The sequence below is a fragment of the Rhinoraja longicauda genome, chromosome 33 (genome assembly GCF_053455715.1).
Source record: "Rhinoraja longicauda isolate Sanriku21f chromosome 33, sRhiLon1.1, whole genome shotgun sequence".
In the NCBI taxonomy this organism is placed as follows: domain Eukaryota; kingdom Metazoa; phylum Chordata; class Chondrichthyes; order Rajiformes; family Arhynchobatidae; genus Rhinoraja; species Rhinoraja longicauda.
In genome coordinates this window covers 12,111,987-12,134,631 of record NC_135985.1, presented here as the reverse complement: position 1 = coordinate 12,134,631, position 22,645 = coordinate 12,111,987, and the positions used below count along the sequence as shown (strand labels likewise).

The 22,645-nt window shown below is 39.0% G+C and overlaps 1 protein-coding gene across 3 annotated transcripts in view; it reads left to right on the top strand.

The window, feature by feature from the left end:
• Positions 1 to 21,400, top strand: part of tex9 (testis expressed 9) — a 30,057-nt gene extending 8,657 nt beyond the window's left edge. For all 3 annotated transcript variants that reach the window (XM_078427238.1, XM_078427239.1, XM_078427240.1), the window contains exons 6-12: positions 13,403 to 13,479; positions 15,104 to 15,279; positions 15,884 to 15,966; positions 18,586 to 18,759; positions 20,094 to 20,228; positions 20,974 to 21,108; positions 21,244 to 21,400. In XM_078427238.1, the coding sequence (XP_078283364.1) occupies positions 13,403 to 13,479; positions 15,104 to 15,279; positions 15,884 to 15,966; positions 18,586 to 18,759; positions 20,094 to 20,228; positions 20,974 to 21,108; positions 21,244 to 21,318 (855 nt within the window). In that variant the 3' untranslated portion in view covers positions 21,319 to 21,400. The remainder of the gene's footprint in view (positions 1 to 13,402; positions 13,480 to 15,103; positions 15,280 to 15,883; positions 15,967 to 18,585; positions 18,760 to 20,093; positions 20,229 to 20,973; positions 21,109 to 21,243) is intronic.
• Positions 21,401 to 22,645: the final 1,245 nt, after the last annotated feature.

Below are 22,645 nucleotides of genomic sequence, written 5' to 3'. Positions count from 1 at the left end.
TTTTTCTAAGTTCTCTGTTGTCCTTGTGCCTTTTCATTTTGCAATTGGCTTTCAATTATCTTGATCTCTTGTTGATAATTCCATCTCTTCTCTTCCCTCCCTAATTTACATCTTTTAAATTCTTCCTTGAAATGTATTATCTTCTTGATCAAGGCTTTATTTGCTCTTCCTAATCTCTTTCCATATGTCTTTAGGTATATGACATAGGTGGACATTTCAGCCATAAAATAATATGTTGGCTCACAGTAATCGCATTTCCCATTAACTTTCCTGTAAACTATTATTTGCGTGTTCCCGGCAATTGCACCACTCCCTCCCCTGATACATACCTGAGGAGACAGAATCGTAGAGCTTATACAGCATGGAAACAAGCAGTTTGACCAAACTTGTCCAAGGCATACTGAGCTAGTCCAATTTGATTGTATTTCATCGCATTTGCATTTGATTACACTTCAGTCACTTGCCCAACCTTGTTCCCTTAGAAGAAACCCTCTCTAGCAGGGCTCTATTTTTTGAGTAAGGAAGCTTTCTTGGACACACTCAAGAAATCTCACATTGTCCAAACCCTTTACAGAATGGAAGAACCAGTCAATATTTGGGAAATCTCCCACTAACACAGCCCTATTATTTTAACAGCTATCTGCAATCTCCTAATATATCTGCTTGTTTAATTCATGCTGAGTATTGGGAGGCCTATGATGCAGTCCCATCAAAGTGAACATCCTGCTTCGAAGTTACAGTGGCAAATTAATTTACAATCCAGAGATCTTTGGAAGGTGGGAAGAAAGCAGAGTACCCAGGAGAAAATTATGCATTCACAGAGAGAAGATGCAAGCTCCATACAGATGACACCAGTTCCAAAACAGCGCCAGTCAGGTTGAACTCGGGTCACTGGAACTATCAGACAGCAGTTCTACTTGCTCTGCCAATTTGCTGCAGTCCTTTCTTTTTTTTTTACGAGCCTTCAGTTAGTGCTTTAAAAGGCTCTGAATAAATGTGAGTTTTCTAAATGAACATTTTCTAATTTCAGCCACATTTGGCAATGATACCAAGGAAAGCAAACTGTTGACCTAACAAAGTAGGAGAAAAATAATATACAAAAATAGGACGCCAAAAAAAACAAGCTGCGCAAGCATCCTAATGAGCACCCGTGTGTTGCTTTATTTTTAGCTGAAATGTGAACGCATTGAGCACATACAAACCACTTAACTCACTTATTACTCATTTTCATTTTCCTTGTTGAGTAACCAATGTAACAATGCAGAAAAATGTAATTTTGGATTCAGAAATTTGCTGTCCCCAAAATTTTTAATGATCAGATCCCAATATTGATATTCTAACAATTTGCTTTTATGTCAAATGATGAAACAAAACTCGCCTCCCTCCTCACTGCAAAAGCAATTCATTTCGTATGAATCGCTTTAACTGAATGATGTCATAATGCAAATGCAAGTTAGTTTGTTCACTTCTTCCTGAGTGACTTAATTAGAGGAGCAGCCCTCTGCTTTTGATTTAATTGGCTAGATTTATGTGTTAATAATTATTTGGATAAGAGTCATAGAGTGATACAATGTGGAAACAGGCCCTTCAGCCCAACTTGTCCACACCGGCCAACATGTCCCAGCTACACTAGTCCCACCTGCCAGCATTTGATCCATATCCCTCCAAACCTGTCCTATCCATTTACCTGTCTAAATGTTGGGATTGTCCCTGCATCAACTACCTCCTCTGGCAATACATCCACCGCCCTTTGTGTGAAAAAGTTACCCCTCAGATTCCTATTAAATATTTCCCCCTTCACCTTAAAATTATGGAATAATTTTTACCAAATGTATGCTCTTACTTTATCAGTAAACAAAATTTTTCAGATAAATAAGATCTTCAGTTGTTAATTTTACCATTTTTAGCCCTATAGAGGAGATGAAAAATATATATACTCTCAGAACATTCAGTGAGTAATTCTGAATTCTATGCACAGTTGTAATGTACTATAGTATAAACAGCATCGCATTTATGTAAGGAAAGATTCTGTTACCACAAATGAGAAAATAATCCAATTTGTTAAGGAATAATGTTTGAGGAATAAGTAATGGCTTATTAATAGTGCTGGCAGGGATCTATTGTCACTAGAGGGATCATATGATATGCTTGCCTTCAATCATCAGGGCATTGAATGTAAGAGTCAAGTCAGGAAGTCTTATTGCAGCTTTATAAAACTTTGGTTAGGCCGTATTTGGTTAGGAGCATTGTGTGCATCTGTCTCCCAGTTACAGGAAGGTGTACAGGTTTTGGAGGAGGTGCAGAAGAGGTTTACCAGGATGGTGCCTGGATTAGAGGATACTAACTAAAAGAAGGGGTTGGACTAACTTGGATTTTATTTTTCTGGAGGCTGAGGAGAAACTTGATAGAAGATTATAAAGTTAAGAGAGGCATTGGTCAGAAACCCAGGGTGGAATTGTCAAATACTAGAGGGCAATGCTAGAGGAGGGAAATTTAAAGGTGATGTATGGGGCAGATATTTATATGCAAATGATAAGTTCCTAGAATGCATTGCCAGGTGTGGTGGTGGAAGCAGATACAAGAGTGACATTTAAGAGACTTTTCGATAGGCACATGAATATGCAGGGAATGGAAGGATATGGATTAAGTGCAGGTCAAGGAATTAGTTTAATTTGGCATCATGTTTGGTCCGACCACGGGCTGAATGATTTGTTCCTGTGCTGCACTGTTCTATGCTCCATATTGGGCTTCACTTTAATAATTTCATGCTTCAAACAAAAGATGTGACAGCATAGGACTTAATGGGAACTACATTTGAGGCCTAAGACCTGGAGTGAAAGCTGTACCCATAACTTTGCAGCTCAGATGCAAGAGGATTACTAATTGCAAAATGTCTTCTGTGGCATCTTTGGCGGGGAAAAACGGTATTTTAAAACTCGTGTTCTCTTAGTTTATTTGATTTGTCACATGACTAAATTCCAAGGAATGTCATGGTATTTGTGATTTTAGTATTTAGAACCAATATATATAAAGGAAGAAATCAATATAATAAAATTATTGCATTGCAATTTGGTTTTGGTGAACACAAATCACTGTATCATATCATATCATATCATATATATACAGCCGGAAACAGGCCTTTTCGGCCCTCCAAGTCCGTGCCGCCCAGCGATCCCCGCAGATTAACACTATCCTACACCCACTAGGGACAATTTTTACATTTACCCAGCCAATTAACCTACATACCTGTACGTCTTTGGAGTGTGGGAGGAAACCGAAGATCTCGGAGAAAACCCACGCAGGTCACGGGGAGAACGTACAAACTCCTTACAGTGCAGCACCCGTAGTCAGGATCGAACCTGAGTCTCCGGCGCTGCATTCGCTGTAAAGCAGCAACTCTACCGCTGCGCCACCGTGCCGCCCTGACTTGCTAATATGTTAACAGTCTATCAAACAATGCAATGTTCTGCTCCATAAAATGACTTCTCACTTTGCAAGTTTGAAAAAATAAATTGTGACATGAAATAAAGAATATCCCAATTGTGCACCTGATAGCATGGTATTGAGTAAGCAACAAGATATTTATTGGTCATATTAATCATATTATTTAAGTTATTTCTACCAGTAAATACTGATGTCTGTTGTCTCCACCATTTAGGATTTCTATATATTCTAAAAGTTAAAATCTTTTTTTATGTTTCAATTTTTTCTAAATTCATATGGTTCATGTGAATTAAAGATGAAAAGCTCCTATGAAATATTACATATAAATGTGCTGTTTAAAATAATGGATAATTGGTGATCAGTAAAGCATATCTTCAGTTAGCTGCAAATTCAACACTACTACTTTTTGTCTATGTGAGAATATGGCTATCCTTTATATATTAACTACTGAATGATGGATGTGAAAATTGGTGAGCGATTAGACAAGGGACACCAAACATGATTACCTGCTCCTTTTTGAATACATAAAGTACTCAAATTTCTCCATGAATAGCCTAGACAGCCAAGCATTTTAAACGCCAAAGTCAACATGCCTTCAATAGTCTGTTAAAATACTGATATATTTCATATGCTGTTACTTAAATAAAGATGATGTAGTTTGCATTGCAGTTGCATAAATAAAAATGCCTTCACTCACTGATAGAATTACATGTGAAACACATCTTGTTGAAGTGAGGAAACATCCAGCATTTTCATGTTACATTGCATGTTGTGGAAATAGGCATTTTTTGAAGGTATGAACCTGCAATAGATTTTAGATAGAAATTATATATTAAAACAGTTTACTTCCAAAACTTTTAATTACAGTAACCAGCTGTATATCTAAATTTGTTAATTGGAATTATGCATCAACTATGTAAGGCATCTTGGTTGTACGGCAGTTCGCACTGCCTCTCATAGCTCTAACAACCTGGGTTCAATCCTGACCTCGGAAGCTGTCTGTGTGGAGTTTGCATGTTCTTCTCATGACTGGACAGGTTTTGGGGTTTTCTCCCATATGCCAAAAACCTGCTGTTAATTGGTTTCTGTAAATTACCTGAGTGTAGGTAAATGGAAAAAATAATCAAATAGTTGGGGAGTAATGCAATGGGATTACCTTGTCGGCAGATGGTAGCCAAATAGCTTCCTGCATTGTTATAAGTAATTCTGGCCAAATTTTTTATTTTATATAGTCACCAACCATTTGTAATTTGCAAGGGATGTAAAGTGAACTAGTTTAAGTTTCCTACATAGTTTAAGTTTGTGGTCACATTCCTTCTCTCCAGAGATGCTGCCTGACCTGCTGAATTACTCCAGCATTTTGTGATACCTTCGATTTGTACCAGCATCTGCAGTTATTTTCCTACATAGTTTAAGTTTGTCTTTATTTTTAAAAACTTTCAAGTGCATTTGTTTTCTCACTCTCTTTTTCCTTCACGAACACAATCTGACACTAAAGTGGCTGATATTGTAGTCAGAGCAGATGGTTATCAAAAATTACAGCAGGATCTTGATCAGCAATCAGCAGTAGCAGCAGCAGCAAGCAGCAGTAGCAGCAGCAAGCAGCAGCAGCAGCAGCACCAAGCTGTGTTGCTTGGGAAGTATTGTGTGGGGATTGTGTGGGGATTGTGTGGGGATAGTAAGGAGTAAGACCTGTGTGATCTCCCGGACTAGTTTCGATCGCCTAGCTTGGGGTCGGAGAGGAATTTCCCGGATTTTTTCCCAAATTGGCCTGGGTTTTTTATCCGGTTTTTCGCCTCTCCCAGGAGATCACTCAGTTCTTTTGGGTGGGCGGTTGGAGCGGTTGGAGTAGCGGCCGGGCGGTAGGTTTAGTAACCGAGCGCGGGGCTTTGTTTGGAGAGTATGACTGCCAGGGCAGTTTTTTGTTCTGGGTGTCAGATGTGGGGAATCTGGGAGTCTGATAATCTTCCAGACATCCACATCTGCGCCAGGTGTGACGAGATGGAGCTCCTAAGGGACCGTATTAGGAACCTGGAGCGGCAGATTGATGACCTCCGTCTGATCAGGGAGAGTGAGGAGGTTATAGATAGGAGTTACAGGGAGGTGGTCACTCCTAGACCACGGGAGGTAGACAAGTGGGTCACTGTTAGGGGGGGCAAGGAACAGAGGCAGGGACTAGGGAGTACCCCGGTGGCTGTACCCCTCGGAAATAAGTACTCCTGTTTAAGTACTGTTGGGGGGGACAGCCTACCTGGGGGCAACGACGGTGCCCGGGCCTCTGGCAAGGAGTCCGGCCCTGTTGCTCAGAAGGGTAGGGAAAGGAAGAGGAGAGCAGTAGTAATAGGGGACTCTATAGTGAGGGGGTCAGATAGGCGTTTCTGTGGACGCAGTCGGGAGACCCGGATGGTGGTTTGCCTCCCTGGTGCCGGTGTCCGGGATGTGTCTGAGCGTGTCCAGGATATCCTGAAAGGGGAGGGAGAGGAACCAGAGGTCGTGGTACATATAGGTACCAACAATATAGGTAGGATAAGGGAAGAGGTCCTGAAAGGAGAATTCAGGGGGCTAGGAAGAGAGTTAAAAAAAAGGACTTCCAAAGTAATAATCTCAGGCTTACTGCCTGTGCCACGCGATAGTGAGAATAGGAATGGAGTGAGGTGGAGGATAAATACGTGGCTGAGGAACTGGTGCAGGGAGCAGGGTTTCAAGTTTCTGGATCATTGGGACCTCTTCTGGGGGAAGTATGACCTGTACAAAAAGGACGGGTTGCATCTGAACCCGAGGGGAACCAATATCCTGGCGGGGAGATTTGCTAAAATAACTGCGGAGACTTTAAACTAGTACGGTTGGGGGGAGGGACTCAAACACAGATAGCTAATAGGCAGTGTGTGAGGCAGGAGGCAGAAAAGGGAAACACTCAGACCCAATATGTAGGAGAGAAAGAAGGGAAAAGAAATAAACTGAGAATAAGAAATGATGGGTCCCTTAAATGTGTATATTTTAATGCTAGGAGCATTGTAAGAAAGGTGGATGAGCTTAGAGCCTGGATTGACATCTGGAAGTATGATGTTGTGGCGATCAGTGAAACATGGTTGCAGGAGGGTTGCGATTGGCAATTAAATATTCCAGGATTTCATTGTTTCAGATGTGATAGAATCGGAGGGGCAAGAGGTGGGGGTGTTGCATTGCTTGTCAGGGAGGATATCACAGCAGTGCTTTGGCAGGACAGACTAGAAGAATCGATTAAGGAGGCTGTTTGGGTGGAACTCAGAAATGAGAAAGGTTTAGCAACACTTATAAGGGTGTATTATAGACCGCCAAATAGGGAACGAGAATTGGAAGAGCAAATATGTAAGGAGATAGCAGATATTAGTAGTAAGCACAGAGTGGTGATTGTGGGTGATTTCAATTTTCCGTATATAGTCTGGGAATCACATTCTGTTAAAGGGCTGGATGGTTTGGAGTTTGTAAAATGTGTGCAGGATAGTTTTTTGCAGCAATACGTAGAGGTGCCTACCAGAGAAGGGGCAGTGTTGGACCTCCTGTTAGGAAATGAGATGGGTCAGGTGACGGAGGTATGTGTTGAGGAGCACTTTGGGTCTAGTGATCATAATGCCATTAGTTTCAATATCATTATGGAGAAGGTCAAATCTGGACCAAGGGTTGAGATTTTGGATTGGAGAAAGGCTAATTTTGAGGAGATGAGAAAGGATTTAAAAGGAGTGAAATGGAAATTGTTGTTTTATGAAAAGGATATAATAGAGAAATGGAGGATATTTAAAGGTGAAATTTTGAGAGTACAGAGTCTTTATGTCCCTGTTCGGTGGAAAGGAAAGAATAATAATTTGAAAGAGCCGTGGTTTTCCAGAGAAATTGGACACTTGGTTCGGAAAAAGAGGGAGATATACAATAAATATAAGCGGCAGGGAGTAAATGAGGTTTTTGAGGAATATAAAGAATGTAAAAGGAATCTTAAAAAGGAAATTAGAAAAGCGAAAAAAAGATATGAGGCTGCTTTGGCAAGTAATGTAAAAGTAAACCCCAAGGGGTTCTACAGATATGTCAATAGCAAAAGGATAGTGAGGGATAAAATTGGTCCATTAGAGAGTCAGAGTGGACAGCTATGTGCTGAGCCGGAAGAAATGGGGGAGATATTAAACAATTTCTTTTCTTCGGTATTTACCGAGGAGAAGGATATTGAATTATGTGAGGTAAGCGAAACAAGTAGAGTAGTGATGGAAATTAGGAGGATTAAAGAAGAGGAGGTACGGACACTTTTGAAGAATATAAAAGTGGATAAGTCTCCAGGTCCTGATAGGATATTCCCTAGGACATTGAGGGAAGTTAGTGCAGAAATAGCAGGGGCTATGACGGAAATATTTCAAACGTCATTAGAAACAGGGATGGTGCCGGAAGATTGGCGCATTGCGCATGTTGTGCCTTTGTTTAAAAAAGGTTCTAAAAGTAAACCTAGCAATTATAGACCTATTAGTTTGACGTCTGTGGTGGGAAAATTAATGGAAAAGATACTTAGGGACAATATATATAATTATTTGGATAATCAAGGCCTGATTAGAAACAGTCAACATGGATTTGTGCCTGGAAGGTCATGTTTGACTAATCTTCTTGAATTTTTTGAAGAGGTTACCAGGGAAATTGATAAGGGCAAGGCTGTGGGTGTTGTCTATATGGACTTCAGTAAGGCATTTGACAAGGTTCCACATGGAAGGTTGATTAAGAAGGTTAAATCGTTGGGTATTAATAGTGAGGTTGCAAGATGGATTCAACAATGGCTGAATGGGAGATACCAGAGGGTAACGGTTGACAATTGTATGTCAGGTTGGAGGCCAGTGTCTAGTGGAGTGCCCCAAGGATCTGTGTTGGGTCCACTGTTGTTTGTCATTTACATTAATGATCTGGATGATGGTGTGGCAAATTGGATTAGTAAATATGCAGATGATACTAAGATAGGTGGAGTAGTTGATAGTGAGGTAGATTTTCAAAGTCTACAGAGACTTGGGCCTTTTGGAAGGGTGGGCTGAAAGATGGCAGATGGAGTTTAATGCTGATAAGTGTGAGGTGCTGCATTTTGGTAGGACAAATCAAAATAGGACGTACAGGGTAAATGGTAGGGAATTGAGGAATGCAGTGGAACAGAGGGATCTGGGAATAACTGTGCATTGTTCCCTGAAGGTGGAATCTCATGTGGATAGGGTGGGGAAGAAGGCGTTTGGTATGCTTGCCTTTATAAATCAGAGCATCGAGTATAGAAGTTGGGATGTAATGTTGAAATTGTACAGGGCATTGGTGAGGCCGAATCTGGAGTATGGTGTGCAGTTCTGGTCGCCAAATTATAGGAAGGATGTCGACAAAATGGAGAGGGTACAGAGGAGATTTACTAGAATGTTGCCTGGGTTTCAGCACTTAGGCTACAGAGAGAGGTTGAATAGGTTGGGTCTTTATTCTTTGGAGCGTAGAAGGTTGAGGGGGGACTTGATAGAGGTTTTTTTAATTTTGAGAGGGACGGACAGAGTTGACGTGGGTAGGCTTTTCCCTTTGAGAGTGGGGAAGATTCCAACAAGGGGACATAGCTTCAGAATTGAGGGACAAAGGTTTAGGGGTAACATGAGGGGGAACTTCTTTACTCAGAGGGTTGTGGCTGTATGGAATGGGCTTCCGGTGGAAGTGGTGGAGGCTGGCTCGATTTTATTATTTAAGAGTAAATTGGATAGGTATATGGATAGGAGGGGATTGGAGGGTTATGGTCTGAGTGCAGGTAGATGAGACTAGGTCAGGGAGAATGGTCGGTGTGGACTGGTAGGGCCGGACAGGCCTGTTTCCATGCTGTAGTTGTTATATGTTATATGTTAGGTGGGCCGAGGAATGCAGATAAGTGAGAAGTATTGAACTTTGGGAAGTCAAACAAGGGTAGGATCTTCACAGTGAATGTCAGGGCCCTGGCGAGTGTTGTAGAGCAGGTGGATCTTGGAGGGTGGGTACATAGTTCCCTGAAAGTGGTGTCACAGGTAGATAGGATAATCAAGAAGGCTTTCAGTATATTGGCCTTCTTCAGTAAGCATACTGAATATAGAAAGATAGACACAAAGTGCTGGAGTAACTCAGTAGGTCAGGCAGCATCTCTGGAGAAAAAGGATAGGTGATGTTTCAGGTCGGGACCCTTCTTCAAACTGAAAATAAGGGGTGGAGGCGGGGGATGGGGTGTTGGGACGAGAAAAGACCAGGAACAATCAGGAGCCGCCACAAATGACCTCGGGCATGGCAATGCCTGGTCGATCCATTGTTGGCTAGTGAAGGTGTGATCTCAAGAGGTAAAAACAATATGAAGAACTGTGGAACTGGTAAAACAACTAGGGTTGAGGAAGGGAGCAAGGGGGGAGGGGAGGAGAGTGGAGTGAAAGTAGAAGTTACTTAAAATTAGAGAATTCACTGTTCATACCACTGGGTTGTAAGCTACCCAAGCGAAATATGAGGTATTTCATATTTCTCATATGAAAATGAGAAATTGCATGTGGCCTCAATGTGGCAATGGAGGAGGCCCAGGACAGAATAGTCAGTATGTGAATGGGAAGGTGAGTTGAAATCGTTGGCAACCAGGAGATCCTGTAGGCCCAGGCGGACTGAGCATAAGTGTTCAGCTAATTGGTCGCCTAGTCTACGTTTGGTGTTGCTAATGTACGGGACTCCGCATCGGGAACACCAGATGCAGTAGATGAGATTAAAGGAGGGTAAACATTTGAAGAAGGGTCGCAATCTGAAACGTCACCCATCTTTTTTTCCAGATATGCTGCCTGACCCACTGAGTTACCCTAGCACTTTGTGTCTATCTTTGGTATAAAACAGCATCTGCAGTTCATTGTTTCCATATATTGAAAATAAAAGATGGGATGTTATGTAACAGTTGTACAAGACATGTTGAGGGCGCATTTGGAGTATCGACCACCCTGCTACAGGATGGATGTTGTGAAGCTGGAAGGAGTCCAGAGAAGATTTATGAGAATTTTGCCAGGATATGAGGGCTTGAGCTATCAGGAGAAGTTGGGCAGGCTAGGACTTTATTCCTTGGGGTGCAGGAGGCTGAGGGTGATCTTATGGAATAGATAGGGTCTTTTAGGCACAGTCTTTTAGGCAAAATAAGGGAATCAAGATTCAGAGGACATAGGTTTAAGGTGCGAGGGGAAAGATTTAATAGGAACCTGAAGGGCAATTTCTCACGCAGAGGGTGGTGGATTAATGGAACAAGCTACCAGAGGAGGAAGTTAAGGCAGGTACTATAACAATATTTTAAAAGACATTTGGACAAATACATAGATAGGAAAGATTTAGAAGGATATGGGCCTCTAAATTAGGGCAGATAGGACTAGTATAGATGGGGCATCATGGCCGGCATGGGCAATTTGGGCCGAAGGGCGTATTTCGATGCTGTACGATTCTATGGCAATCCACAAAAAAGTTCTCAACTTTAAAAGCAGTCAAATCAATGATTATTTAAAAAGACTTTTATGAAACCCAATTATTTCTTCAATGAATCCTGTGTAAAAATAACAATTAGAAAAAAAATCTGAACTTTTATAATAATCACTAAATGATGATATTGACATTTTTTTTTTAATTGCTCTTCCAAACATCTTGGTCCCTTTCTTGTAAATGCTTTCTATGTTGTTTTCTCCAACTTGAAAACCTAATATGTTATATGTATCCATACCTTCATGAATGGATGCTGGTTTTAGTGCAAAGATGATTTGCTTGCTTTTTAAAAGTTCACACCGTGGCTTCTTAAGTTGCTTTCTAATTATAATCTTGCTGTGAGTGACCTACTTTGCACGTAACAGGAAGATGTTAATTTTTTTTGTCAATCATTGTTGCTTTATAAAATTTCTTGCTTTGTTGAAAGTCATATCTTTGTGTTGTTGGGTTTTTTGTTAGTTAACGTAATTAATAGGGTTTTTTTTTCACTACTATTTTACCTGTATTGACACATAGATACATAGACAATAGGTGCAGGAGTAGGTCATTCGGCCCTTTCGAGCCAGCACAGCCATTCAATATGATCATGGCTGATCATCCACAATCAGTACCCCGTTCCTGCCTTCTCCCCATACCCCAATTCCGCTAGCCCTAAGAGCTCTATCTAACTCTCTTTTGAATGCATCCAGTGAATCGGCCTCCACTGCCTTCTGAGGCAGAGAATTCCACAAATTCACAACTCTCAGTGTGAAAAGGTTTTTCCTCATCTCACTTCTAAATGGCCTACCCCTTATTCTTAAACTGAGGCCCCTGGTTCTGGATCTAAGGATTCCAGTTTTCCAGAGCGGTTGTTCATGTCATTTTCTAACATTAAAGTTCCTAATCTCAAAAAACTATATATTATGGAAATCTGAAATAAAAATAGAACATACCGGAAGCAGAGATATACATTTAACATTTTGGTGAAAAAAAAGCATATTTTGCAAATGTTTGGTTGGGAGATGTATATGCCTGCAATGTCAATATGGTGGCAAAGTCAGAAAGAAACAAGAGGCTGTATTTATTGCTGGGCATTGGGATGGGGACGGAGAGAGGGAAGAAATATAGCTAGATAAATTATCAAGCTGTCTTTACAGAGTCTCTAGAGATTATATTCAACTCTTACGGCTAAGGGAATCAAGGGATATGGGGAAAAAGCCAGTACAGGTTATTGATTTTGGATGATCAGCCATGATCATATTGAATGGCGGTGCTGGCTCGCAGGGCCGAATGGCCTACTCCTGCACCTACTGTGTTTTCTATGTTTCTATGTCGTGAAGGAATCAAATAGTTTGTAAATAATGGAAGTTAAATTGGATGATTCCCATGACATGGGCAATAATTGTAATGGCCCTTCCAGATGGCTGGAGTAGGGCCTGAGCTCATTTGTAATGATATAGTTCCTCAACTGACAGGTTGCTTAGAAACCCTCTCCTTTCTGGATTGTTTGTTCGAGACTTGCACAGTCAGGCAAAATCAGAGTTCAGTAGCCTTGGCAGAAGCAATGGGATATAATCAAATTTGCTGATATAAACAGTGCATTGACCAGAGAGGAGCAAAAAAAACCCAGAAGTAAATAGATTAACTGTTAAAATACTTTTTCACAAATTTAGAAAACCATTGTATTGCCACATCTGCAACGCTTTCAAAATACTTTTTGATGTAAGGAAACGTCATTACATCAAAATTAAGTCATTTATCCTCATTGGAAAACATGTATTTTTCAAAATATCTTCATCAAATAATTATGTGTACAAGGCTGAAACAAATGTATGCACCATCAGGATGATGATGGCTCCTATCTACCAGCTTACACTTGTACTTGCTCCAGCCACATTTATCAATTACAATTGTACTGCAGTAGGACTGATGCAAAAACCTCAATTTAAAAATTGCTCTGCATCTAATCCTTTCACATTGCCAGTTCACATTGGGGAATTGAAATTCTCTACTCCTATAATCCTGTTCCTTTCACATCTTTCCGTGATTTGCCAACATATCTGCTCCTCTATTTCCTGCTGACTTGGAAGGCCTTTAATATAATCATAGCAAATTCGTGCTTTTTTCCCCCAAAGCTCTGCTAATTTGGGTTCATTTGAAGAGCGTTCTGAGTCATCCTCCCCCAGTACTGCAGTGATGACTCCAAGATCAATAATGCAATGCCCCTCCTCTTTATATCTCTCCCTAGCACACCTGAAATTTCAAACCAAAATTATTTAACAGTGTCTCGTGAGTATTAAAGTGCTTTTGCACCATTTATTTGCACACTTCTCCTTAAGGAGATTTCCCTGCATCGGGTTCTTAGGCTTTGTGAATATATTTTGTCTGTTGTTAGCTTTAAATACTATCAAATGAAAGACATGATACTGTACATATTGAAATCTTAACTGTATAGTGACAGCAATTGTTTATTTTTGTTTTCAATTGTGTACTTCAGAACAAAAGTAAGGTTGGATTGAGGAACGTAGAACAAACCAGACCATGTTCAGCAAGCAAAGGAAAGAAAATTACAAGGTAAAATCATCTATATATCTATACATAAATCTGATATAACACTATGTGTTCAAAAAGACCTGATAAGCAAGATGTTAAATGTGCAGAACCATATTAACAATTACCATTATTTATTTTTATTTATGTTCTAGTTAGCTTTGTGTAACCTGGACCTGAACTAAGATTAAGGGATAGAGTGTGGAGTCCAAAGGCTGCAAGTAATTTTGGCTCAAGCATAGACCATTTAGTTCTTTAAGCCTGTTCTGACAATCAATAAGATCATTGCTGATCATTGATTCAGGTCCGGGTACCATCTTTTCCCTCCACTCTTTCATACTTGCAGTTAACTAAAATCTCTCAATCTCAGATTTAAAATCTAATATCAATTGCTGATCGCAGTAAAATAATGCTAAATTTCTATCACCCTCTGCAGGTGGCAGAGTTACCTAATTTGTCTTCTGGAAGGCAAACTTTCAGTACTTTAAGACATGTTATCTAGAAATCTAGTGCATTTTTTTCTGCATTGCATATCTGAAAATTTATTTCTGAAATGAAATGCAGTTTAACCGTTTTTAAATTGATTTACACTAATCTTGAAATTCAGTACAGTTCACTTTTGTACTGAGAAGGCAGCATTCATCATTCAACACGGTGCGTTTCCCAGTAAAGTAGCTTGTTGTTCTAAGGAGTATCTGTCAAAGTCACTCTTGAACAACTGTATTTTCTTTGAATTGCAACAGTTCCATATAAAGCAGGTCCCGGCCTAACAACCTGATACATGCAAACCTCTTTTTACTTTGTAACAGATGTTTCTTTCTTTACATTTATTTAGTACCATTGTATTCTGTTTCTGAAGTTTCACTATGTAAAAGGAGGAAAAATTGGGCTAAAATGTGAAAATAAGAGAGTAAAGCAAATAATTACAAAATCCTGAATACTAACATGTTTTTGTCGTCTAATTACAAACACTTATTAGCTACAAAGAATTTACAGGCCCTTGTTTGAACACCTCTGTCTTACAAGAAGACAAAATCAATCTACATTTTAGCAAGACAATTATTCAATAAACTCTGCTGTAAGCATAGAACATACACACACACACACACACACACACACATTTTATTGTTATTATTATTATTATTATTATTATTATAGTTTTATTTTGTTTGCGTTTGTTCCAGAGCCCTTGTAAAGTGAACCGTTGTTTGAAAATAGTGCATTGGATTGGGAAAGTGTAAAGGGAAATATGAAATTAATTTGAGTTAATTTATCAAAATGTAACTGACTAGCCAATTATGATTTTTTTAAATATGTGAAATTTGTTCTAGTGCAGATCACTTTTCATTTTTCAATTCAAATCAGATCGAGTAAAAATTACTAATGAAACAGTATGCCCACTGGATTAGAATTATATTTTATATTTTTGTTTCCATACATTTTTAATGTACTTTAAATAATTTAATGATTCAGTCAACACAGTTTGGGGTGCAATATTTTCTCACTTATACCCAAGAGAGCATAACTTGATTTTATTTATTTATTAATAACTAGCATTTTGGTGTGTTCTAATTTTAAATATACCAGTTCAACAGAAAATTATTTTCTGAACTGAAAGAGGAAAATAATTAATTTTTTTAAATTTCAGTGCGAAACATAAAAGTCTTGAATTACACGTGGCTGATGATGTTGCAGTTCCAGAGGACTTTTCCAATTTCTCTCTTGCAAAGACAATTAGCAAAATTGAAGGTCAGCTGGAGGATGGAAGTCCTGCTGTTGACGAAGATGTGATAATGCCAAGCGTTGGCAATGAAATGAGCACAGGTGGGTCTGAACGCATTGCTTTGCTCTTTACATAGCAAAATTCAGTTGTGAAAAGCCTCAATGTTTTTAAGAGAAAGGTATTTTCAATTGGATACATTGATCACATCAGTCACTAATGTTAGCAAGAAGCATTTAGATAGAACTAGACCAAATGGACCCATTGGGCCCAAACCTCACCTGCATTGGTGCAGCACCACTCCCCTCCCCTCCTCTCTCCCCCTCCCTCCCTCCCCCCAACTTCATCCCCCTTATCCTCCCCCATCCCCCTCAACCCCCCTTATCCTTTCCCTCTCCCTCCCTCCACCCCTCCCTCCCCAGGAGATAGATTTAAGCTTTAAAATGTGAATATCTTAAAAATGTATAACACCGATTTCAATCAAACTTCTTCCATCAGCACCAAACAGACAGTGAGTAAGGTGGGCCAAACATTGTCGCGCTATCGTGTACCATTTTGGCTGTAGTTCAGGAACAAACAAACAAACGAAAGCTTTAGTATATAGATGGCACATATAATATAATGGATAACTATTTTGAAAGGTAGTTGATAAATTGTGTTTTGCATTAATTTTTTTAAATTCGATTCTATTATTTACTTTGAACTCAGAGGCCCAGATACGATTTCTGAAAGCAAAACTAAGAGTAATGCAGGAGGAACTGGATAGACTAGCTCATGAATACAACAAGAAGGTAAGGGTCAAGTATAAAGTCACACAGAGTTTAGAAGTATTTATTATTAAATGGATTGCTATTAAATATTTTAGTAACATAATCAACTGCCAATAATATCAATGTAAGTGAGATAGACACAAAATACTGGAGTAACTCAGCAGGTTAGGCAACATGTCTGGAAAAAAAGGATGGGTGACATTTCTGGTCGGGACCTTTCTAGGTCTGAAGAAATGTCACCCTTCCAGCGAAGAAGGCACACCGGCGCCTCTCCTCACTTGGATGTTTAAAGTCATTTGGCATATTACTAAACAAACTTCCAAAGATTTACAGCGGGATGTATCCTGACTAGTTGCATCATGGCCAGGTCGGGCAATTCCCACGGTAAGAAAATGTAGAGTAATGGATGCAACCTAGTCCATCAAGGGTATAACCTTCCCCACTATCGAAAGCATCTAGATGAGGCGCTACCTGAAGAAGCCGGTATCTATCATCAAGTATTCCCACTGTCTAGACCATGTCCTCTTCTCACAGCGAACATCAGGCAGGAGATACAGAAGACCCACATCTCCAGGTTCAGGAATGGATATTTTCCTACAACTATCAGATCCTCAAACCAACCCGCACCACCCAAATCCTAACTCTACAAACAGAACACTATGAACTACCTTTTGCCCTACCATGGTCTTGTTTTCTTATCTAATTGTGTCTTGCGCTAATGTTTTTTTGGCACTGTATTCTTTCTATTAGTAATTTAACGCATAATTTATACATAATTTGTTTTGTATTGACTGAGTCTAGATGTCTGTTGTGCTGCTGCATGCTAGATTTTCATTTGTACCTATACCCACCATTCTTGCACATGTAAAAATAAACTCGACTTGACTTGGTTCTGTTTTTCCTTTATACTTATCTGTAGAAGTTCTTACAATCTGTTTTTAAGCTTACCCTTATATTCTGCTTCATCTTTCGTCATCAATATCTTGATCCTGCTTGACTTAATTCTGATGTTTTCTGAATCATAAGGTTTTCTGTTATTTATTTGTCAATATTATAAATCGATTTGTTTGATCCAATGCAACCTTTAATTTCCCTTTATAGCTACACATAAAAAATAGAGGGATAGTTCAGGACGATGAGAACCAGAATCTGTCAGGGATATACGGTACATTCAACCACTTGACTAGTTCAGATCTTTTGCCTTAGAGATATATATTACTTGTAAACTATTTCTTAATTCAATAACAGTTAGCCAGTGGTTGTTTATTGTTATATTTTCAATGTTGATCCCAATCTATCATAGACGCCTCATGCATCCGTAGTTTGCTTTATTTGGAACTATTTGAACTAAATCACTTCCAATATTCACATAAGATTTTTTCATATCATGATTACTGTTCCCTGAAGACCCCAGATCATAGATTAACCATTTTTGGTTGCGCATTACTGAATCCAAAATAGTTTGTTCCTTTGAAGGATTGCTCAACACACTGATTTAAAAAAAATAAATCTCTTGTGCATTCCATAAATTAATTGGCCACAGTACTTGTTGCTTTTGGATTTAGATCAGTAACAGATATAAGCATAGAAAAAAGTAGATGGAGTTTAATATGAGTAACTGTAATGTGCTGCCCTTTGGGAGGCCAAATGTAAGGGGGAAAGTATACGGTTAATAGCAAGACCCTTAACTGCATTGATGTATAGAGGGATCTTGGGGTCCAAGATGATGAGTTTGTCAAGAATATTTGTGATACATGAATTGGCAATGCAATTAAAATAGAGAAAATCATGCTCAGAATAGCAGAGTAGACATACATTAAAAAGTGGCAGTTATTAGCATCTGTATAATTATGTTACATGTATCTCACAGCTAAATTTTAATCAAAATCTTTGATATATTTTGTTTGTGGTTAAAGGCTTTGGCAAGATTGCCATTTTGACCTCAACCACAAAGTTTCAATATATTAATATTAAACATATTGAGAATTCTGAAAATATCCCACTTCTGGTAGATGTTATCTGAAAGATGGCAAATTCTTGACTCATTTGCCCAACTGACAGTTTTATTTTAACAGGGTATATATCAGTTTCAGTGGAATGGTTTATCTTGTTGAAAATATCTTGATGCTTAATCAGTGCTTACATTCTGCCTCAGATCAATTTCAGCAAGGTTGCAAACTCAGGTTTTAACAAAAATAAATGTTCCATGTGTCTAATCTCCTGTACCATTGGTCTATTCTCCAAGTTAGCTGGCAATCAGTCGGAATTTCAACTCTTGCAGAAATTCAGAACTTGCTGGGGAAATTACTGATAATTCGACAAGTAGGTCAGAATTTCACCACAAAATATACCTTTATTCATGCTGTGGGCTGCACCTTTTGATTCTTAAAAAAACAGATACATCCAACACAAATATGATGTGATATATCTGATCTTAATTGTGACAAGAGAAAATTAATCTGAAATGTTAACTCAGCTCCTTTCTCCAGAGAAACTGCTTGACCTGCTGTATTTCTAGTTTCTTCCATTTTTATTTAATGAACTTGATGGTGAATGTGGGTTGAGTGACCATTTCACTTCACAGATTTTGGATAGTTATCTTTTTGATTATGTTTCACAGTTTTTACCTTTGCTTAATAGGATGATGAAAATAATACGTTGACTAGCCATGTAAAGGAGGTAGAGGAAGAACGCAGCCGATTGCAAAAGGCAACAAACATCCAGCAGTCTCAAACTGAGAAATATAAAAGCCTGGCTGATGAGGCACAAAAGAAAAGTGATGGTTTGCAGCAACAAGTGCTCGCTTTGCAAAAGGTATATTTCATACTATAACATTTAAGTAAACTGATCCATTTAAATTGTTTCTACAAACATTGTGGATAGGCTTTGCTGCTCCTGATAGCTGCACAAGGCAGAAATTGATCTGCTTCACAGGCCCTAATGATTTGCTCATATTGGCCCTGGAGAGAAAATCAAAGAGATTCCATCCCACCTGCATGCACAAGTGTGTAAGACCACATAACATTTAGTAAAAGTACACTGTCAATTTGGCAAATTAAATTTGAAGATAGACACCAAGTGCTGGAGTAACTGAGCGGGAAATACCACCCATCCTTTTTCTCCAGAGATGCTGCCTGACCCACTGAGTTACTCCAGCACTTTGTGTCTATCTTTGATATAAACTAGCATCTGCAGTTGTTTGTTTCTACTTTAAAGGGTGTGAAGACTGAATCATGTTGGTGTGGGACTTGTGTGACATAAGGACCAGTCTGGATAAGGTCAGTGGGATTGCACCATGAAGAAGAGTAGGGCATACAGAACCAAAGAGGAACCAAGGGAATAAATATACAAGTGTGATCAGTTGACCATTATATGACATGATTCCATTTATAAATTTACTTTGCCAAAAGTAAAAGACAGGAGGAAGTATTCATTCCATTATGTCTATGTGGATGCATTGACAATTGGGGCGGCAACTTTTGAAAGATCTGGAAGTGGGGTTCCAGATATTGTTATCACTCAGAGATGAGTTGTTCATGGACAACCTCGGGCAGGCAAGGTAGAAACAAAGAACTGCAGATGCTGGTTTATACCAAAGATAGTCACAAAGTCAGTGGGCCAAGCAGCAACTCTGGAGAAAAAGGATGGATGATGTTTCGGCTTGGGACCCCTCTTCAAACTGTTGAGATTCTTCAGACTCTGGAGTAACTCAGATGGGAAACCTCACTCATCCTTTTTCTCCAGAGATGCTCCTTGACCTGCTGAGTTACTTCAGCATTTTGTGTCTATCTACTGAAGGGCAGTACAATCAAATCTATCTCCTAGGGAAGGAGGGGGGAGGAGATGGGGGGGGGGGTGGGGCTGGAGTGGGGCTGGAGTGGGGGGGAAGGGAAAGGGGGAGGGGAGGAGGAAGGGGGAGAGGATGCTGCATCAATGCCGGAGAGGTTTGGGCCCTTGGTCTCGTGTTACCATAAAAATGAGTCAGCAAATTGGTTCAGTGACTTTTTTAAAGAAATGCTTTATATACATGCAGAATTTGATAGCTATTTATGTAAAAGTGAAGTATTATAAATAATGTATCTTCTAATATTTTGATGTCTTATAAGTGAACATTCAGTGATTTCTTCATCATGTAATTGTTTTCCCAGGAATTAGAGACCCAGAAAAGAACCCAGAAGCAATTTGTAACAAACCACAGTGCCACAGAGGTTCGTCTGAATCGGGCATTAGAAGAGACTGACAAATACAAGAAAGAGCTTAATAAACTGAAGCAAAGTAATAAGGTAAGATAAAGATATAGGGAAAATTATCAATTCTGCATTCAGGCACTCTTGAAGGCGCCGTTGAGAGAAGAGTCACTCAAGCCTTGAATCCTAATTTTCTACCCAAACTCCCTGAATTTAAGGAACATTTAAACAGGTAAAAGGATAGTAAAGATTTAGAGGGATATGGGTCAACGGTGGGCAAACGGGCAACTGGTCGGTATGGATGGAGTTGGGCCAAAGGACCCATTTCAAAGGTTTTGATTGACTTTTAAGCATCTAAGGTGGTTTCTCAGGGTTGTGGATTACTTGTTTCCACGCCAGTCCTGTGGGTCCTGATGAGACATGAGAACAAAAATGCTTTAAGATCACTGAAATTTTAGGTTTGTTTCTATCTCCATGCATGACATGTATCTTTTCTATTTCCAGCATTCTTGGTAACTTTGCATTTGTGCTGATTCTATTCTGTATATTTTCTTTATTTCCTTAGCTGCCAATTTTGTTGTAAGTCATCTGATAATTTGACACGAAAGCAGCTCCTTACTTGCATATTTTACAAATTGAATGGGATAGTGGTAATTCAACCAAAGAAGCTAACACTACTCAATACCAACTCTCATAGAGTCCTTTAGGGACATGATATTTATTTGCTTTGTCCACTGCATGAAGACTGCTGAAAGTGCTCTGCCTCTCTCCATTATTGGTGCTTGACTGGACAAAATTAAAATGAAAGTAATTGTAATGCATGCCAATTTCTTATGTGCAGGACATAACTAATCAAGAAAAACTAACAATTGAACAGCTGAAGTTAGAAAACAAGAAGATGGAAAAGCAAAAAAATGAGCTTATGACTGGCTTTAAGAAACAGATGAAGTTGATAGACATCTTAAAAAGGCAAAAGGTATGATGTGAAAATGAGAGAAGCAGTAATTAGTAACCTTGCCATTTTTGGAAACCAAGAGTATTAAAATAATCTGGTAATTGAATGCTAATTTATCATAGCACTAACAGATCACAAATATGTTTTTTTTTTAAGATGCATGTGGAAGCTGCTAAGCTGCTCTCCTTCACTGAGGAAGAATTTATTAAAGCACTGGAATGGGGAAACTGATTGGAAGGAAAGGCGGAGTAATAACTTGATATTGTAAACCATGCATTTGAATACAATTTCAAGTTTGCAAAATCTGTTCATGTTTTAATATTATACAATTATTTGAATTAAATAAAGATATTTTCTACATTTTTCATTTATTCCTTTTTCTCTTTATCGTACTTGAATATCGGATGGTTACTTGCTGCAAACCTGATTGTGTGCATTCTTCTTTCTTAAATACCAAATCTTGAAATGGTACACGAGTTTTCATAATTAGCCTCTACTGTCTGATTGCTTGAAGTGACCCAGATTGACAGCAGAAGACCTGGTGGCTGATTTTATTTCCTACATTTTCATTTATTTTCCTTTGAAGTCACCAGTGTTCATATTTTTCCATGACTAAGTCAAGTGACTTAAATTGTTTCGGTTTTAAAGTATTTAAATATCAATAAGGACAATAGAAAAATCAACTGGGGATCAAGCACTTCAATCCAGCACTGTATTCCTAGTCATCTTTTTTTACAACTAAATACACCAAATAATTGTTAATAATGGGTTGGACACTTAGTTAACCTCGTGATCAGAGGAAACATCTATTCCATTTTTCTTCAAATGCCAAAGATACAGAAATCAGTATGGCCATTTCTTGATCACTGTAAACTGATTTTTCTATTCTGTAGCACATCACAGGTAAGCATCACCTACAGTTATGGGATGGATTTTGTTGCAGATAACGAATTACTGCATTGACATAAGTTCTAATTTCATGCAATATAACTACTCCTGCCGAAAGGATTTTCTTTTATGGCCAGTTCAAATTGGTCACAACTTGGCATATCCATCAGCAGACATGTTGTTCTCAGCGTGTATATTTCAAAATTGAAATATCAGTCATCCTGAGTGTGCTCTTCTTTGTAAATTGCCTAGATATGGCCAAATCCTTAAATTTAACTGTTTTACTTGGGAGAAACAATCTCTGAATGTTATTGTGAAAGAAAATGGCGTTGAAAGGAACAGCTCAAGTTAAAAGTCTCCAATCAAAAAACCCTTTCACTTATTTTCAGTGATGAGTTTTAGTCTTTTTTTTATGCAGACTCTTGCGATTAAGGATGACGCTTCTAGATCTGTGGAATTTGAAGTGGTTAATGAGTTCAATGTAGAAACCGCAAGAAGTGGCAGTTAGCAGATAGTTTGTGAGCTGCTTAAATTTCAGGAGTGACCTCAAATGACCCAGAAATGTTTTTTATTTCCAAGTCTGAAGTAGGGTCCCGACCCAAAACATCACGTATCCATGTTCTGCAGGGATGCTGCCTGACCCGCTGTGTTACTCCAGGATTTTGTGTCT